We start from the raw sequence: 16,679 nt of genomic DNA on the forward strand, positions 1-16,679 counted from the left end.
GGCACTGTAAAATCAATGCCTGTATAATGGTGCGCAGCCCTCGCGCACACACACCACCGCCGAGGATCATCAGCGAGTGCTCACGAATACAATCAAAACTGGAATGACCCATTGAGGGCAAAGAAAGGTCCTAATTCGTGAAAGAACACGGGCGTTCGGAGTGGGCAGAAGTTGACATCCACAACCAACATCATCGTGCCAGAGGCAATGATAGGACCCCCAGCCTTCGGCATGACCAGGAGACCACGGTCGAAGATCAATCCGATTAGGGCATCAGATGGCAGATAAGCCCATCTCATGAAAAAATGCTAATAAAAATGTAGCCCTCACTGACTGCAGCTGCATGTTTAAGATGATGGATGACATTCTTATTCAATGCTCTATAAGATATATCAGTGGATGAATAGTTGAAACACACCTGGCTATCGAAACGAAATATCCTGGACATAAACATTGCTACTCACCTGAATGTTCCCATATGCAAGAAGAAGAATAATACTGCACATTAACAATAAAAAAAACAATTAAAACTGAAATAACCAGCAGATATTGAATGTATTTTTGTGTAAAGTGATTGCGGTGTGGGTAGATGAATTTTCATTTTTTTTCTTTGTCGCTATTATGTTGGTGAAATGAAATTTGTACTCAACAAAGAGAAGCAAAATTATTTGCCCTCAATTTTCATAGTGCAAAAATCTTGTCTCTCCAGATGAATGGATTTGATTGATGAATATTTTTTTCCAGGAATTGTGGGGCAAAGGTATCACACTACTAGCACAGCCGATCCACTCTTGTAACATTGGCACCAAAGAGATATTTGGCCGAGTCATGCAGAATAACATTACTGAATAAAACTGGAATCTGTCTTCTAATATCATGTTGTTTGTTTACCGTGTTCATTGTGGTAATGTTTTTACTTATGTTGGTGTGCAGCAGAACTCTCGTACATGCACTATGTGCTACACACATTTTCATCATATCTGTGTTACTTTACTTTTAATGCTGGACTGCAGTTTTGGACGAGGTAAGGGTTGTGATACAAAGTAATGAATGGCTTCTTTAAATTGGTGATTAATACGTGCAGTCACTTTTTAGATTAAAGAAGCCTTTTACTCCAATTTATTTTGTCCTAATTGCATGCTTTTTTTAACACATGCCGAGACATAAACGCTGGAATTATATGTATGAACAAGAGAGAATGATCAGACGTATCTGGCAGTTTGAAACGTGAAGGCTTACATCATCATGAAAGCGTACAATTGAGTCGCATGTGCAGTCACTAGACGTCTGCAGTGAATTGAAGGCATTCGCAGATGTTTAAGAAATACATTTGTTCAGCATAGAAATATACATAGTAAAGTCCAAGATCTTTATAACACTCTTTTTTTCAGAATGGAACAAACATCCAGAGTATTGTCAAGTGGCAGATGGTGAATTGCAATATAGACATTGTTTTCTATCAGTTGTCACTGCATCTGTTCAAACGGTGAGGAAGCGGGCAAGAGGGGTAATGAGTGGGAGGATGTAGGGCAGGGAGCAGGAGAGGCCATGACCCCTGAAAGCTCTGCTGCCTGAGATTCTTTGTGGAGGAGCTTTTATCAATCATAGAACTGAAGGCCAGACAGACCCTGGTAGTGACATACCTTCACGGCGTGCCATCTCTGTTGGTAAATTATACACGTATAAAAATGGGGTTGCGAGAGCATGCTCTCCAACTCATTATCTCAAGGCCACAGATTTGGAGGAAAAAACCCAACAACAAAACAACAACATAGAGTGCATAAAGTAAAAGCGAAATTCCCACCTGAATGGCAGTCATGCCTGGCCTGTGTCCAATCAAAGTCTTTCCATCCTTGAGTTGAGCTATTCGTGTGTCCTCCACAAACATGTGACCTTGCACGAGGTCTGTAACATCCACCAGCCACTCGGGATCCAGCATCAAGGTCAGATCGCCGGTTTCTTGAGGCGACGTGGCGCAAAATTGTGTCAAGACGTTGAGCGGGGTGTGCTGGGACTGGAGAGTGCAACCTCGTACATTTGACTTCCTGCCTTTGGAGTTGATTCCTCCTGTGGATCTTGGGAAATGGCAACAATATGTTTAACATGTAGGCTTTCGCACCAATATCATCCATAATACAGGTTTTTTGGGTTAGATCACGTAAATATAAATCTGCCTGTCCGCCTGATGATGCCAGTTGTAATTACTGGCGAAACGTCATACTCAGATTGTAAATTTTATGAAATTGCTCTCCAACACACCAGTGTGCTGTACTAGTAACGAATCGACATGTTCTGTTAATAATTGGCTGTGTCCCGTGGTGGCGGGTATAATGGCACATTTATATTTATGCGATCTATCCTAAAAAAAAGCTGTATTATAGAGCAACGATATTATTACCATTATTCATAGCGGACCTTTGCCAACGGAGCTTTAAAACGTTTGCTGGTGACACAGGATTGCAGTTTATTTTTGGCTATACCACTGAAATGCATTAGGCAATTGGGCTCAAATGCAGCTGAATATGGAGAAAGCTGAGAATATAATTATTGATTGGTGTCAGTGGCAGGAAAACATTGAGAAAAACGGAAATTGCATATGCCATTACCTAACGTACCCGTTTGGCAAAAACACTGCTAGAAAGTAATTGATTGAAAGAGAATGACGTAGAAGCTGTTTTGAAGTGCTTGTATTGTGCTATTTCTATGAAAAAGGTTAGGATTACATACATTGTCGCATTTCATATAAAAGGTGAGAGTTTTGAGTGCCATATCACGGCAACAAAGAATGATTAAGCACATTTCAAGGCTCAAAAAGCTAGCAGTTTAGTAACTGACTGATCGAACTTCTGCAACAACAGCAACATAACAGAGGACAATGTCATTATGAATATATGATGGCTTATATACAAGTAATCTCATCGGCAGGGCAAGTATACATTTAACATAAACGTCTATAATAGTCCATAAAAGTTTTTAACACGATACACCAACATTATTTGCAAAATATAGTTGTTTGGTAATGCCAGATCTAGTGTCCTCTATTGAATGAGTGAACATAAGTACATCTATAAAGGAAATAGCGATCTGTAGCAATTATTCTGAAAGGCATCATTGAAGTGCAGAAAATGTTGCTAGATTTTCAAGGTCAATGAATGGCTGCACTACCGTCGTGGAGGAAGATATGTGCCCATACATCACCACGCTAATCAATTTAGGCTGGTGAAGATACCTGACATGGGGACTTGTACTCTGCAGCCCTTAATCCAGCAGTGGATTAATCATAACTGATGGTGATGGCAGGAGTAGCAAGGCAGTAAAAATGTAACAGCAAATAATGAATATCTAAAAAAACAACAGTCAAATGTAAAACAACTTCACGGTAAACTAAATCACATCACCGTTATTAGCATAATTAGGGGGTAATTCCAGTCAGCAGTGATTTTTGAAGTGTGATTGGGTGCCATTTTGCTGACTTAAGAGATAATTAAAGGTTTTTTGGTCATTGATGAAGCCGAAGCTGTACTTCTTGACAGCTAACATCAGACAACACGAGCAAATACGCCGTGTACACTGTATAAAATGCAATGCTATATTTATGCATAAAATGTATACAATTAATGGATAAATATAGTGTATATATAATACGAGGTAAAGGTGCAGCCCTACAATTGTTTGCTCACGCCACTGCTGGCAGAAATGCCTCCATCAGAGGAAGCTCCAGAAAGCCCCTCTAGAGGGTATTTGGTATGTACCCTACTCTGGCCAGACTTTTTGGAAGAGATGGGAGTACCCACATTTTACCACACCACACGTGACGTGCCGGTCGATTGACTGGGGTGTACCATTTATGCCTCTGGGTGAACAGTGGTGCGGAATTTGAGCCCATTGTGGCAAGTCTTATACAGCATGGAAGCTTCCTCCAGTATATATATCATACGAAAATGTTATAAAAAGAATAAAATAAATTAAATGGTTTAATAAACCGCCTCAGATGAGCGATATAGATGACACATTTACTCAAAAAAAATTTCATAATGGAAAATAAAGTGGGTCCAATTTGGGGTTTTCATGAATATATTTGAAGCAAAAAATCCTGTTAATGTAAAAATGCTTAACACTGGGTTGTGATAGCTGGAAGGGAGGGAGGCAGTTTTTTTTTTATTTACAGAGATGTGTGACAAGTGAAATAATCTTCTATAGTCTGTGACATATGTCCAAGTAAATTGTACGTTGTATACATGCATCATTAGAGTTTACCTTCTTCAAGGACAAATAGACATAAAGAGTAACATCAGCATGCTGCTTTAGGGGAAACGTTGGGCACCATAATGGTCAACGACATGTCTTCCCTCTGTGCTGTGATACACAGCTGCGAGTACTGCAGTTGTCTAGACCATACTTGTACTGTGGAACAGAGATTAAAAAAACCCTATTTGACCTGAAAACGTAAAGAACCTTGATCCATAAAAACGTAATCCACTCTCTACTGTGGCACCCTTCTCTCCTGTGTTGTCAAGCACCTAGAGGGAATATTCTATCTTCCAGCGCCTTGTATCATGCGTTACGATATACTTGGGCTGTGCTATGAACCCAGATAATTACCAACGAGCCCTTCATTTGTTAATTCTCTTTAAAAAAAAATATGGCTATGTTTAACGTTTTAAGTATCAGGACTGATAAGCACATGATATTGGAATAGCAGTGAAGGAAAACAATGGTCTTCACGTTCAATAAATCAACACATTGCAATTAAACACACTCGCACGAAGTCATATGGCATAGTCACACTGTCCCCACATGGTTTGCACTGGTTAATTACACATTCTGACACTGCAGTGTATGCTTATCTATTGTTCAATGTCTGTAAAAATTATTGCACGTCGGTCAAACGTTCCTGAACAATTACCATCAGTCGTAATCAATATTGCTAACACATTTTAAAAGGTATTGATTTTTTAATGCAATGCTCTATAAAATCCTAAAAAAAACTTTGATGAGGAGAAAGCCAGGCCTAGTGATGTATATAATTATGGCTAAGTAAAAAAAGAATCCCGTTTTAACTCTAACCCAAGGGCGAGATTTTAGAAATTCCAAATTGTTGAATAATATAACAATTTAGTATTTCCCAAACGTGAATTCAGTGGATGTAACAGACGCAATTCACTTAGAGCAGCTGTGTTGCACTTAGATTGGCCATTAACATTGAATTTTCAGCTTGGGCAAGTAAGCGATGTGGTGCCTGCGCTTGTGAGTAATCTGTTGAATTTGGCTCCTTCACATTAAGAGATACGCTCCAGTTTCCTTTCTCCTCATTTAACAAGCCAACAACAATTCGTCATGCGTGTCAGTAGTTTGACACGCTCGAGAAAACTTGCTATTCTACCGAGGAAGCGCAGTATCAAAGACGGCCTGCTCGTTCGCCCAAAGCTTATACCTTGTGCTGTAAGAAATCGGCACTCTCCAGCCCTTGACCTGGCCGAGCTGCGAGTGGGAGAGCTGGATGTGAAGCGGCAGCCGGGGCAGCCACACGGCCAGCTCCAGCCCCGCCCGCAAGTGCTCGTGGGTCACTTGGATGTGCGCACGGGTGGAGCCGGCACTCTCCCGCCCGTCCACGTACACGTAGTCGCACGACTCGGTCACCTGGAGTGTGCGCAGCGATGAATTAGAAGGATGCTCAAGTGGTGCTCAACAAAAAGTCCAGATTAAATACAAGTGTAGTGACATGGAATGGGTCACTATGGAGCATAGCGCTGGTTGCTGGCAGAGAAAGGGACCTGTGGTTGCAGCAGCCCTGTCTGTCAGCAGGTCACGTGATAAGCAGCGAGAGGGATGTAGGGCAAAGGTGATAGAGGGGGCACGTGAGGTAAGCCCGGGAACCCGCGAGTAGGTTCTAGAAGGGGGCGTGGCCGGGGGCGGAGCGAGGCCGAGCAAGGAGGATAAAAGGGGACTCCGAGCGAAGGTTCGGGGCTGTTGCTTGGAGTGGAATCCCGTCGGGCTGCTGGAGTCTTCATCACCGTCTTCACCTTCTCAGCGTTGTCAGTCAGGCAGTCTGTTAGCTGTCCTGACTGAAAGTGTAGTTACCCCTTGTACCCTGTGAAGGCTAATAATAAATAGAGTGCCTCCTACTCCTAGTGTCTCTGAGTGCATCACTACACAAGTACACATGTTTTTGTTGTTGTTTGTGATGGTGCATTGGCAGTGGTGCACACACATAAGAGTTCAACACATACATCAATATAACTCTGCCTTGAGGAGACTGCATTTGTATAATAGGCGACATTTTGGGCAATGGGTGTTCTTCATAGTGGAGATATCGTAGCAGAAGTTGCCTCCGTTTCTCCAAGCATGCAGTGGAATGGTTAAAAAACTACATTTCTTCTCGCATACAAACTGTATTCATAGATGGTTGGAGCTCAAACAGTGTTAAGATGACTTAAGGGGTTCCACAAGATTCCATCCTCGGCTCCCTCTTGTTCTATCTTTATGTCAATGGCTTGGGCACTGACCTGGATCATTCCAGCGCACATCTGTTTGCAGATGACATGATACTGATTACTGCTGGCCACTCTCTGGATGGCGTGATTGCTAAGCTCCAGTGTGATTTCAACAAACTACAACATCAGCTAGTTGCTCTTAAACGAGTCCTGATTACCTTCAAATCCAAGGTGTTATGCTTCTAACCAGGACTAAAGCAGGAAATAATTTTCCCCCAATTACATTCCTTAAATAATGATCAAATAGAGCAAGTTAAGATCTAGCGGTATCTTGGGGTCCTTTTTGATTCAAAACTAAATTTTCAAGATCACATTGATTATATTGGTTAAAAGACAAAATAAAAAATGGTTTTCTGTATTGACACAAGCATTGCTTCCCCACTATGTTCCGTTTGGAATTGATAAAAGCTACCATACTTCCTCTACTTGATACCTGTGACATCGTATATAAATCAGCCCCCAGTACTGTACTGAAGAAGCTTTACCTAATTTATCATTCGGCCTTAAGATTTGCATTGAACTGCCCATATAGGACCCACCACTGCGATCTCTACATTGGGTCAAACTTTCCATCTCTTAATGATCGACGGCTTGTGCATCAGATCTTATTTATTCACGATGTACTTACAAAATAGTCAGCAGACGACCTGCTGGATCTCCTCACTGTTTTGAAGAACAAATGTAACCTAAGGTCTTCTCTCATTTCCCAGCTTCACATTCCTTATTGCCGTACAAATACCTTTGCTGTTGATGCCCCAAGGTTCTGGAATGCTATCGCCAATAAACTGAAACTTGGATCACTACCTGTGAGATCTGCACTCAAAACAGTTTTTTCCTGGATGTTTCTGTTGCGTATCGTCATTTTAAGATGTTTTGTGTACATTTTTTTTATTGTTGCGGTTGCCCCCGAGATGCTTAATAATTTTTCATGTTTTGAATTGTTACAAACATTCTTAAACTTTATTTGAAGCTTTCGTGACTGCAGGAACTCTTTGGTTCTTTCGGTAAAGTCGCGTAGAAAGAAAATACATTAAATAATAGAATACGACGTTTCGATTGCAATACAAGCAATCGTCATTAAGTAGAACTAAATTTGAGAGAGAGACAAAACACAGACACGGAGACACACAGACAGACACACAAGACTACACAGAGACACAGAGAGAGACACACACAACATAGACACACAGAGACCCAATGCCTCTGTGTCGAGGCCTTAAATAGAGAGAGGGGGGTGGGGCAGAGAGAGAGGTGGGTCTGCTGGAGTAGAGAAATTAGCATGTCAATGAGAGAGCTGTGTGGAAATCCACCCCGCGGCGGCCGGGGGAGAGAAAGAGCGAATTGACCTATGAGAGCTTGGTAAATTTTAGAGAGAGAAATAGGCAGTTTGAGAAAACAAACTTAGCAATTTTTTGGAAACGTAAAAATGTAGTTCTATCTGATTACGATTGCTTGTGTTGCAATCGAAACGTCGTATTCTATTATTTAATTTACTTTCTTTTTACGTGACTTTACCGAAAGAACCAAAGAGTAAACATTCTTAAGTTTATGATGAATGCATATAACTATGGGTGCAAGATTCAGTTACAGTATTTACAAATAAATTAATCTTGTATATGATTGGTTCATTGAAAACCCTGCAGACTTATAGACAATTATCGACCACTTTGCATATTACATGTGCCCAAGGGCAAAGAAAGACCCCGAATAGTGACAATTCATCCAACTGTACAAGGGTGTAAATTGTTACATGCCTACTCATCAGAGTTAAACATAACGTTAACGGGTGTTTATATATCTATAGCATCGCTCGTGCATACTGTATCTCACAACGCTGAGTTGTGGTTCTTTGTTTGGCTTCTAGTGGCAGCATTCAAATGGTTACACACGGGAGGGGCGCAGCAACACTTCGGAAGTTGGGGATGCCCTACTGCCCTCCCAGCGAATGCTTCCCAGTGGTGATTGGTCAGATTACAGACATGCTGTGGGAAATTCACCACCCCCACGTCTTCATGGGAAGTGCCACATTGTTCCACGAGAAAAACGTCAACTAATAAAAAAACACACCAGGACTTTTGTCCAAAATATGGTGGGCATCTTATTTCGCCATACGAAATATTTTTCGTGGGTGTCCGGACGACCACATTTGCTGTACCCCTGGTTACAAAGAGGCAAAACTAAGGCCACCAAGATTAAAAATTCACTGAAAATATCATAATTATTACCGCCGACTGATGTGGTAATTATGATAAATCACATTGATATTGTGCCTCTCGTCAAGGAACCACTCCATGGCGTCTTACATTGAGCCTACATATCATGAATCATCATATCGCACTCACATTTACCGTGCAGCATTCAACCATTCAACACACATCCTCATTTAATAAGCCATGATCATTTTGAATATTTCTTACGAAAGAGCCAGGCTTGGAGGCTGGAATTAAAACTATAAAGAGGCATCAGTGAAGTCGCCATGAAAAATGGTTCAGTAATGTTGGAGGTATTTTGACGAAAGCTCTGTCACTGATGCCAGCCAGATGGTTTTGTGGGACTACCAGGAAATTGGATTCCACTGATCATAATGTCTGACGTGAGTTTCACGGGGTAATGCGTTCCATGAAATAAGCAAATACAAGTCCATGGAATGCCTAAAATGGATGTGTTCTTTTACTGGAAGACACATACATTTTCCGATAAGAGGAGTGATGTGCTCGTATTCCCTTACGCTGCAGATTAACAGAGGTGGCTGTATTTGGAACCAACTGTAATGTATACATGGGAGAGTTAGGAAGACCGGCCACCATCAATGGCATTGCAGTAGTCTAGACAAGATATTGGAAAACACATGTATGAGAATTTGCTGTGTTTGCTTTGCAAATGTGTGGCCTGGGGCAATGTTATGTAGATAAGACATAACCGTTTTACAGGAGTAATGGATATGTGTTTAAAGTGATAGGGTATTCAAGTGTCTCACAGTCATTGTTCGTACAATTATTTGGTTCAGCTGTAGAATCATCTGGATGCAGCACTAGCCCAACGATTGGGTCCATGCACATTGACTTCAGTTTTTTCATCAGTTTAAAAATATTTTACACATTCAGTCTCAGACCTTTAATAAACAAGCTTCATTTGTTGGGATGATGAAACATATCACCATCATTCATTGAGCAGCAGATATCTAAATCACTGACATATAAGTACAAAGGTGGTGCTTTCTGATACATTTTTGCAAAAAAACTGCATTTAGATTGTTTGCATTTTGACTGCTTGTGTTGTGGTTATTGCAAACATGATCCCTTGTTCTTTGGTTCTTTTCGGTTAAGTCACGTCTAAAATAAAATAATAAATTAAAATAACATATTACGACGTTTCGATTGCAACACAAGCAATCATCATCAGGTATAAAAGAAATAGCAACACAAATCTAACTAGAAAACTATAGACAGACATACAAGCAGACAGACATCACAACGGCACACAGAGAGAGGACACAAATCAGCACAAAGAGAGGGGTCGTTTCTGTGACGGTCCCTTAAATATAGAGAGGGGGGGCGGGGACGGAGAGAGGGAGGGGGCAGAGAGAATTAGCATATCAATGAGTGTACGGCAACGTACTGCTGTTGCAAGTAAGATGACAATGTGGAACGGGCACGCAAAATTGAAAACGGGCACGCAAAATTGAAAATTAGGAGACAGGCACACGAAAATTAAATAACCTAGCAAAATATCGAAATGTGATGTAATACAACACAGAGAGTCGGTTAACACACAATTAACGCATAGCCTGGTTGATTACGTGTTTCAAAATTTGCTAAGTTAGAATTTTAAGTGTGAAAATTCCAAAGAGAGGACACAGGCAGAGAGAACAAATAGCCAGAAATTTTGCGTGCCCGTTTTCAATTTTGCGTGCCCGTTCCACATTGTCATCTTACTTGCAACAGCAGTATGTTGCCGTACACTCATTGATATGCTAATTCTCTCTGCCCCCTCCCTCTCTCCGTCCCCGCCCCCCCTCTCTATATTTAAGGGACCGTCACAGAAACGACCCCTCTCTTTGTGCCGATTTGTGTCCTCTCTGTGTGCCGTTGTGATGTCTGTCTGCTTGTATGTCTGTCTATAGTTTTCTAGTTAGATTTTTGTTGCTATTTCTTTTATACCTGATGATGATTGCTTGTGTTGCAATCGAAACGTCGTAATATGTTATTTTAATTTATTATTTTATTTTTAGACGTGACTTAACCGAAAAGAACCAAAGAATAATTCCTGCAGTCACGAAAGCTCCTAAATTAAGAATGATCCCTTGTATAAAGGTGTCAGTTTTTGTACCAGTTGAAAGGGTAAAAACCTATTACTATATTTTGCCACTGGTAAAGGAGGTTTTATAGTGTAAATGCTTACCCCGAGCTCTCAATACTCTGATATTGCACTGTGTTTGAGTTGTACGCCTTCTGGTGTCATCTGGTCCAACACCAATGGGGACTAGGCTCTAAAGAAAGCCGTCTCGGGTGTGGACCAATCAACTTCAAGGACAGTGCATATCATTATCATTATCAGAGTTGTTTATTTTTGTTTGCATTTTGACTGCTTGTGTTGTGGTTATTGCAAACATGATCCCTTGTATAAAGGTGTCAGTTTTTGTACCAGTTGAAAGGGTAAAAACCTATTACTATATAAGTACAAAGGTTGTGATTTCTGATACATGTTTGCAAAAAAACTGCATTTAGATCACTTGGTGTATTTTCAGCTTTTGTAATATTTTTTTGGTCAGGGTCCATGTTTTTTTTGGTCAGTTTTCTTTTCACTTTGAAAACTTGCCTTTTGATTTGCTTATTTTTATATTAAGTCTGGCTTTGCAACTTTTGTGTGGTTTCTTCAATAATGTGCTTCAATTAATTTTCATAGGCTGCATTTTATTGGCTGTAAATCTGAGATGGCTCATTCTTGGCTTGCTTTTTTTTAACCAATCTAAATTCAAGAAAATGTTTTGTCATGAGAATAATCTGCATGTTTGTATTTTGCGACTTTGTGCATTCTCTGAATGGGATAATTTTGGCATGTTTACTGTCAAGGCCTCAGTATGTGAAGGCTTGGATGACTGCATCAATTCCACTGAAACAAAATCCTTTTCATCATACAAAAAATCAAGCATTGTGTTATTTCATAATCAATAGCATTTTTAAAGATTTGCTTGGAAATATGTATGTGTTAACGAGTATGAAAAATAGCTTGCTAAATCCCGAGCTCTCTCATGGTGTTGTTTTGGTCTCTTAATCCTTTCTAAAATTGCATTTCCTGTAATCTTCATGAATAGTTTTCAAATGTGTGATACATTATAACTCACACAAAACCCATCCATTATAATGAAAAAACACATTGAATCGCACCATTATTGAAGAAATTACATGCTGTCATATATATAAAAATAGCATTGGTTAAATATGAAGTAATGCCGGATGTCACTGTGTATTGCCGGCCCTAGAGAGGCACGGCGTGCGGTGTAACGACATCGCGGATACCCCTATGGTGTGGGTGTAGTATCGGCCCTAGAGGGGCTCAGTGAGCGCTGATTGATAGCGCTGGATGGCACCACGCTTGGTGTGCAGTGCTAGCCCTACAGGATAGGGTGTGGGAGTGCCGGCCGTAGAAATGGGGTTACTAAAGGCCATGGCACGCTGGTTGACCCGAGAGGACACGTGACCAGTTAAATCTACAAAGGGGCCTCGAGTGAGGGCTAGGGGTGGTCACGTGGTCGGGGTCCAGATTTTGCTCGAGGATTCTGGAAGGTGGTCATGGCCAAGGGCGGAGCCAGCCACGCCGCAGAGAATATAAGCCGGGTCCCCCAGTGGGGCCGGCATTGTTGTTTATCCTGAAGAAACCTTCGTCTATGTTCTACGTCCTACCGAGTCTCCAATACGTGGACCTGGTCCCAAGCTGTGGTCCCGGTCCGTAGTAGCTAGTTATGTTGTAATTAGTGTAGTTAGCCTGGTGGTCACCACCACAGGTTGTTATTCTGTGAACAGGCAGTTACCCCGTGTGTTGGTGTCAAATAAATGTGTTGCCTCCAAGTGTATGTCTGCGACTCAGTTGAACTCACTACACATGTTTAAACACCTCCATAATTTGTGACCTGTCGAAGCCTTATATGTGTCTTCAGGAACTCCAGTCAGAAATTATGGTGTGAAGTTGGCAGGGCTATCATTACATTTTCTTGTTTCTACGTAAAGAAGTCTACGAGAGTGGCCATCGTTGAGGGAAATCGTGACTCATTTTTACATACTTGCTCATCCAGACTGATTTATATTTTTACTACGACGGGATTCTTATTTATTTATTTTAAATGTTTAGCTCATGTATTCAAATGGGCAGCACAATATAAGGATGAATTATAATGCTTCTAAGCGAGTTGCTGTCATATATGGCCTCATAAAAAGGGTATGTTTGTCAAAACTGAGTCATCTATCTGGAATTTTCAAAAACTGATAAAAGGACAGAAGCGACGATACATTATTGCACATATATACATATAAGGCAGTGAGCACATGGGCACAAGGTACCTTTATGATGTCTTTATCCAGCGAGACACACTCAGCATGCTGAGACACATCTGTCACTCTTCCATTTGAATAAATAGCAACAACTCTGAGAGGCAATTTCACCATCTTGCCTGTCAGCACTGCTGTATTCACCAGCTCATGGGACTGCCAGACACAGATCAGACAAGTGGCTGAAACGTCACACAGAATTTCACGTTTTATACCGCATCCCCCCCCCCCGCTACCTTTCACCTTTAAATACCAAGGGTCACTAAACCTTGAGTATATAATAATCAAGATTAGTCCATTTTGAAATGTCTTTGTGTTGCTATCGATAGCAACTTGAGGCATTCATTTTTTTACATCATCAATAACCTGAGCAGAGGATGAAAAACAACCACGATTCAATATAGATTGTGACAGTAGCCCAATCATGTTCTCAAGAGCTGCTGCCATTAGCTAGTTGCTGCACCGAACGCCCCGAAGGCACTCTAGTTACATCGTGAAGGATGAGTCTGGTTTCCTTTGTGATGCCATTGTTATTGATTTCCAATGGCTCCTCTCATTACAACTTGTACTTGGTCCGTACATCACCGAGAACGTGAAAAGGTGCCAATCACTGCGCAAAGCACAGGTGAAATTGCCATGTCAGGGCCCTGTTTGTCGAATCAGTGGGCGTAATCATTTGTTGCCATCTTTCATTATCGTAATGCGCATTTCGGCTATGTTGGTACGAGAACAACGTCATCTGCCAGATGGTGGAACAATTGTAGCGTTGACAAAAACAAAATGGCACGAATGTTCCCTTTCAGCAAATAACCCGAAGATTAACGCCACTGAAAGATGGCAAGAAAAAGCAAGTCTGCAGATGCATATCGGGAACAATCACCATGAATGTCTGGGAATAACAGTTAGTGTTGTTGTTAGGGGGTTCATTACGACTTAAATGAGTCATGAAGCATAAATACTAGAAAATTTAATTTATAATGACACAGCATCATTCACATATTGGTATATATGTACACATTTCTGTACAACACTCAAATCTAAGTAATTATAGTCAAATTAAGTTTGTATTCTTCTATTTTTCCCCGTGAGCCACATTTTTGAGATGACCGAGTTAGGGTGTTCTACAACAGCCACACTTGCAAACGATCTGTTCACACAATGGACAATATTTTTGCAAAAATAAAAACATCACTGTGGAATGCTACAGAGCATTGAAAACATTGCTTTAACTTGACTATTTTAAGTGTTAATCCAGATTTACAGCACAAAGCAATGTGCATTTATTTAATCGTTTCTGATAGATTTCTGGCATGCTCGGCAATGGATGGCATTCAGCTGTCTTGAAAAATGTGCGGAGACAGCCGCTGTAGAGAAAACCCGATTCCACTGACCTTTTACCTTGATGCAATACACTATTAATATTTACGTTGGTTGGAGCCTCTGACCAAGCCCTGAGGCTACGAATAAATATCACAGGGAAGCACTGTGTCATTTTAGAGTCTTATGTGTGAGACTGTAAGTGTACTCGATAGTTCTAGCTAATATTTGCAATAACGATGCCATTTTATTTATAGTTGTAGTATGTACAGCTATGAAAATAACAATGTTGCAGAAAAAAAATATAGCCTTATTTGGGGGGGGAGGATGTCCGAGAAGGGTTATCTTTCTGCACCTTTATAAATATATCTTTCTTGCTGTCCATGGTCTTCACGACAAAGCCCAATCTGGTTTCTGACAGGACCATTTGGTTGAGGTTGCCCTCCTTTTTGTTGTCACTGACCCCCCTCCTTGCTTCTGACTGTGGATCTCTTTCCCTCTGGGCCCTTCTTGACTCACTGCTGCGTTCGACACCACTGGCCATCCTCCCATGCACACACTCAAAACTCTCTTTTCTCTCGCATGCTCTTTTCTCAGATTCTGCTCTTCTCTATCACACTTCTCCGACTACATTCCATTTTTACATGAAGACACACAAACTATGCTAGTGTTTTGACTAAATCGTTATTTAAAACAACTATTTGTTTTTCAGATAATTGTTAATTATACCTTTCCTCAAGGAAGTATTTTTTCTTTCTTTGGTCTTTTCCCAACTAGTTATTTCAACTGTTCTCTCAGGTTCATATCTTGAGATGAAAAATACGCAAATACATCTCTCAGAACCGTCAACCCTGTGTGTCAGAGACTGGCTGTGGAGGACATATTTATCAGGAATTCTCCGTAAAAATACTTCAAGTGGCCTTTTTGTCATTTACACAGGAGGGTGACGCTTTCACATCCCATTCTGCCTTTGGGAAGTTTTGTCATGCGATAGTCAAACTTATGTTTTTAGTTCTCAGACCTGGAATTTAGTCAAATTAAGTGCAAACAAAATGTATGCATCATGGGTTTTTTGTGCAGTCATTGGTGGCCAGACTGAGACCATTATCTTTCTACACTTGAGATCCCAGTTTAACCATGGGTGGCTAAAACCCAGATTCAAACCCAGAAACCCAGTGGTACCAGCACAGTGATCTGGGCCTCACACCACCTGGACACGTATAGTAGTTTTGATTCAAATAGTTTCACGAAATCAGTTTATTTTTTTTTTATCATGTAAGGAGAACTTAGGTTTTCATGTAAGAACTGACCTCTCAGAAACCCCTCTGATTATGGTATTACACGGTGTTAGATACTCAGGCCGCTGCTGTTCTCAATCTAATTTCTTCCCATTTGTAAACATCACTTCAAGCTGCAATATAAACCAGCCCTGTTCTGCTGATAACACTCAGGTTGACTTAACAGACCCCATCTCACTATCTACTCTTCCATCCTGTTTTGTTGCACACTCATATTGGATGGGTTTGAATCTTTATCAGCTACATCTTCCCAAAAATGAAGTCTCATAAATCAGTAAAGGGTCCATACTCAATAAAGACCTCGTTTGGCATGCTCCTCACAAATACCAACATCAAGCTGGTCAAGAATGTCAGAACCCTGAGAGTCAGAATTAGCCATGTATTATCATTATTACCCTACATTTGAACTCTTCAGGACATCCTACATTCATTTGTACAACATCTGCATCTGCCACTTTCTTGGCCATCTGCGGCAAAGACCTTCAAATTAAAGCCTCCTCAACTCCCTTCCAATCTTTCAAAGTTCCAAACTTTTCATCTCGAACTTTTAATTACATGACGTAAAGCCAATTTTCACATCCCTCCAGTTGCTCCAAATCCAAGATCAGTCGAAGTACAAAAATCACCCTCCATGCCTTCAATGCCCTCCATGGACCTATCTCTGCCAATCTATCCCGCTTATGTTGAACTGCTTTGTTTAATTTTCTTTATATTTCAGCAGCCAAGGCCTTCCGTCAAAGTCTTGTTGTCAGTTCCATTCATTGGGAGGTCTGCACATTCTTGGTTGCTGCCTCATTGTCTGAAATTCCCTTGCAGTGGCTGATAAATGCTGTTGATTGTCCAAGTATAAGCGAAAGACCTTATGACTTTTCCTCTGATTACTGACTATCTTAAGTGTCCTTATTCACACTACACGATATGTGCATCTCCTTTCCTTTCTCTTCATGGTAGCTTCCATCCATCAGTCCTTTCCCTCTGAAACGAAACAAAATACTACACCTCGCTACACCATAAAAAACACTACA

General features: G+C 40.9%; 1 protein-coding gene across 1 annotated transcript in view; it reads right to left on the reverse strand.

Annotated features, from left to right (window-relative positions):
- LOC144933142 (transmembrane protein 132D-like) overlaps positions 1 to 16,679 on the reverse strand; it is a 231,565-nt gene that overhangs the window by 27,211 nt on the left and 187,675 nt on the right. Inside the window, exons 7-9 of the mRNA XM_078857731.1 lie at positions 13,052 to 13,195; positions 5,435 to 5,640; positions 1,805 to 2,075 (exon numbers count right to left, since the gene is read on the reverse strand). Of these exons, the coding sequence (XP_078713857.1) occupies positions 1,805 to 2,075; positions 5,435 to 5,640; positions 13,052 to 13,195 (621 nt within the window). The remainder of the gene's footprint in view (positions 1 to 1,804; positions 2,076 to 5,434; positions 5,641 to 13,051; positions 13,196 to 16,679) is intronic.

This window comes from Lampetra fluviatilis, chromosome 6 (genome assembly GCF_964198595.1).
Source record: "Lampetra fluviatilis chromosome 6, kcLamFluv1.1, whole genome shotgun sequence".
In the NCBI taxonomy this organism is placed as follows: domain Eukaryota; kingdom Metazoa; phylum Chordata; class Hyperoartia; order Petromyzontiformes; family Petromyzontidae; genus Lampetra; species Lampetra fluviatilis.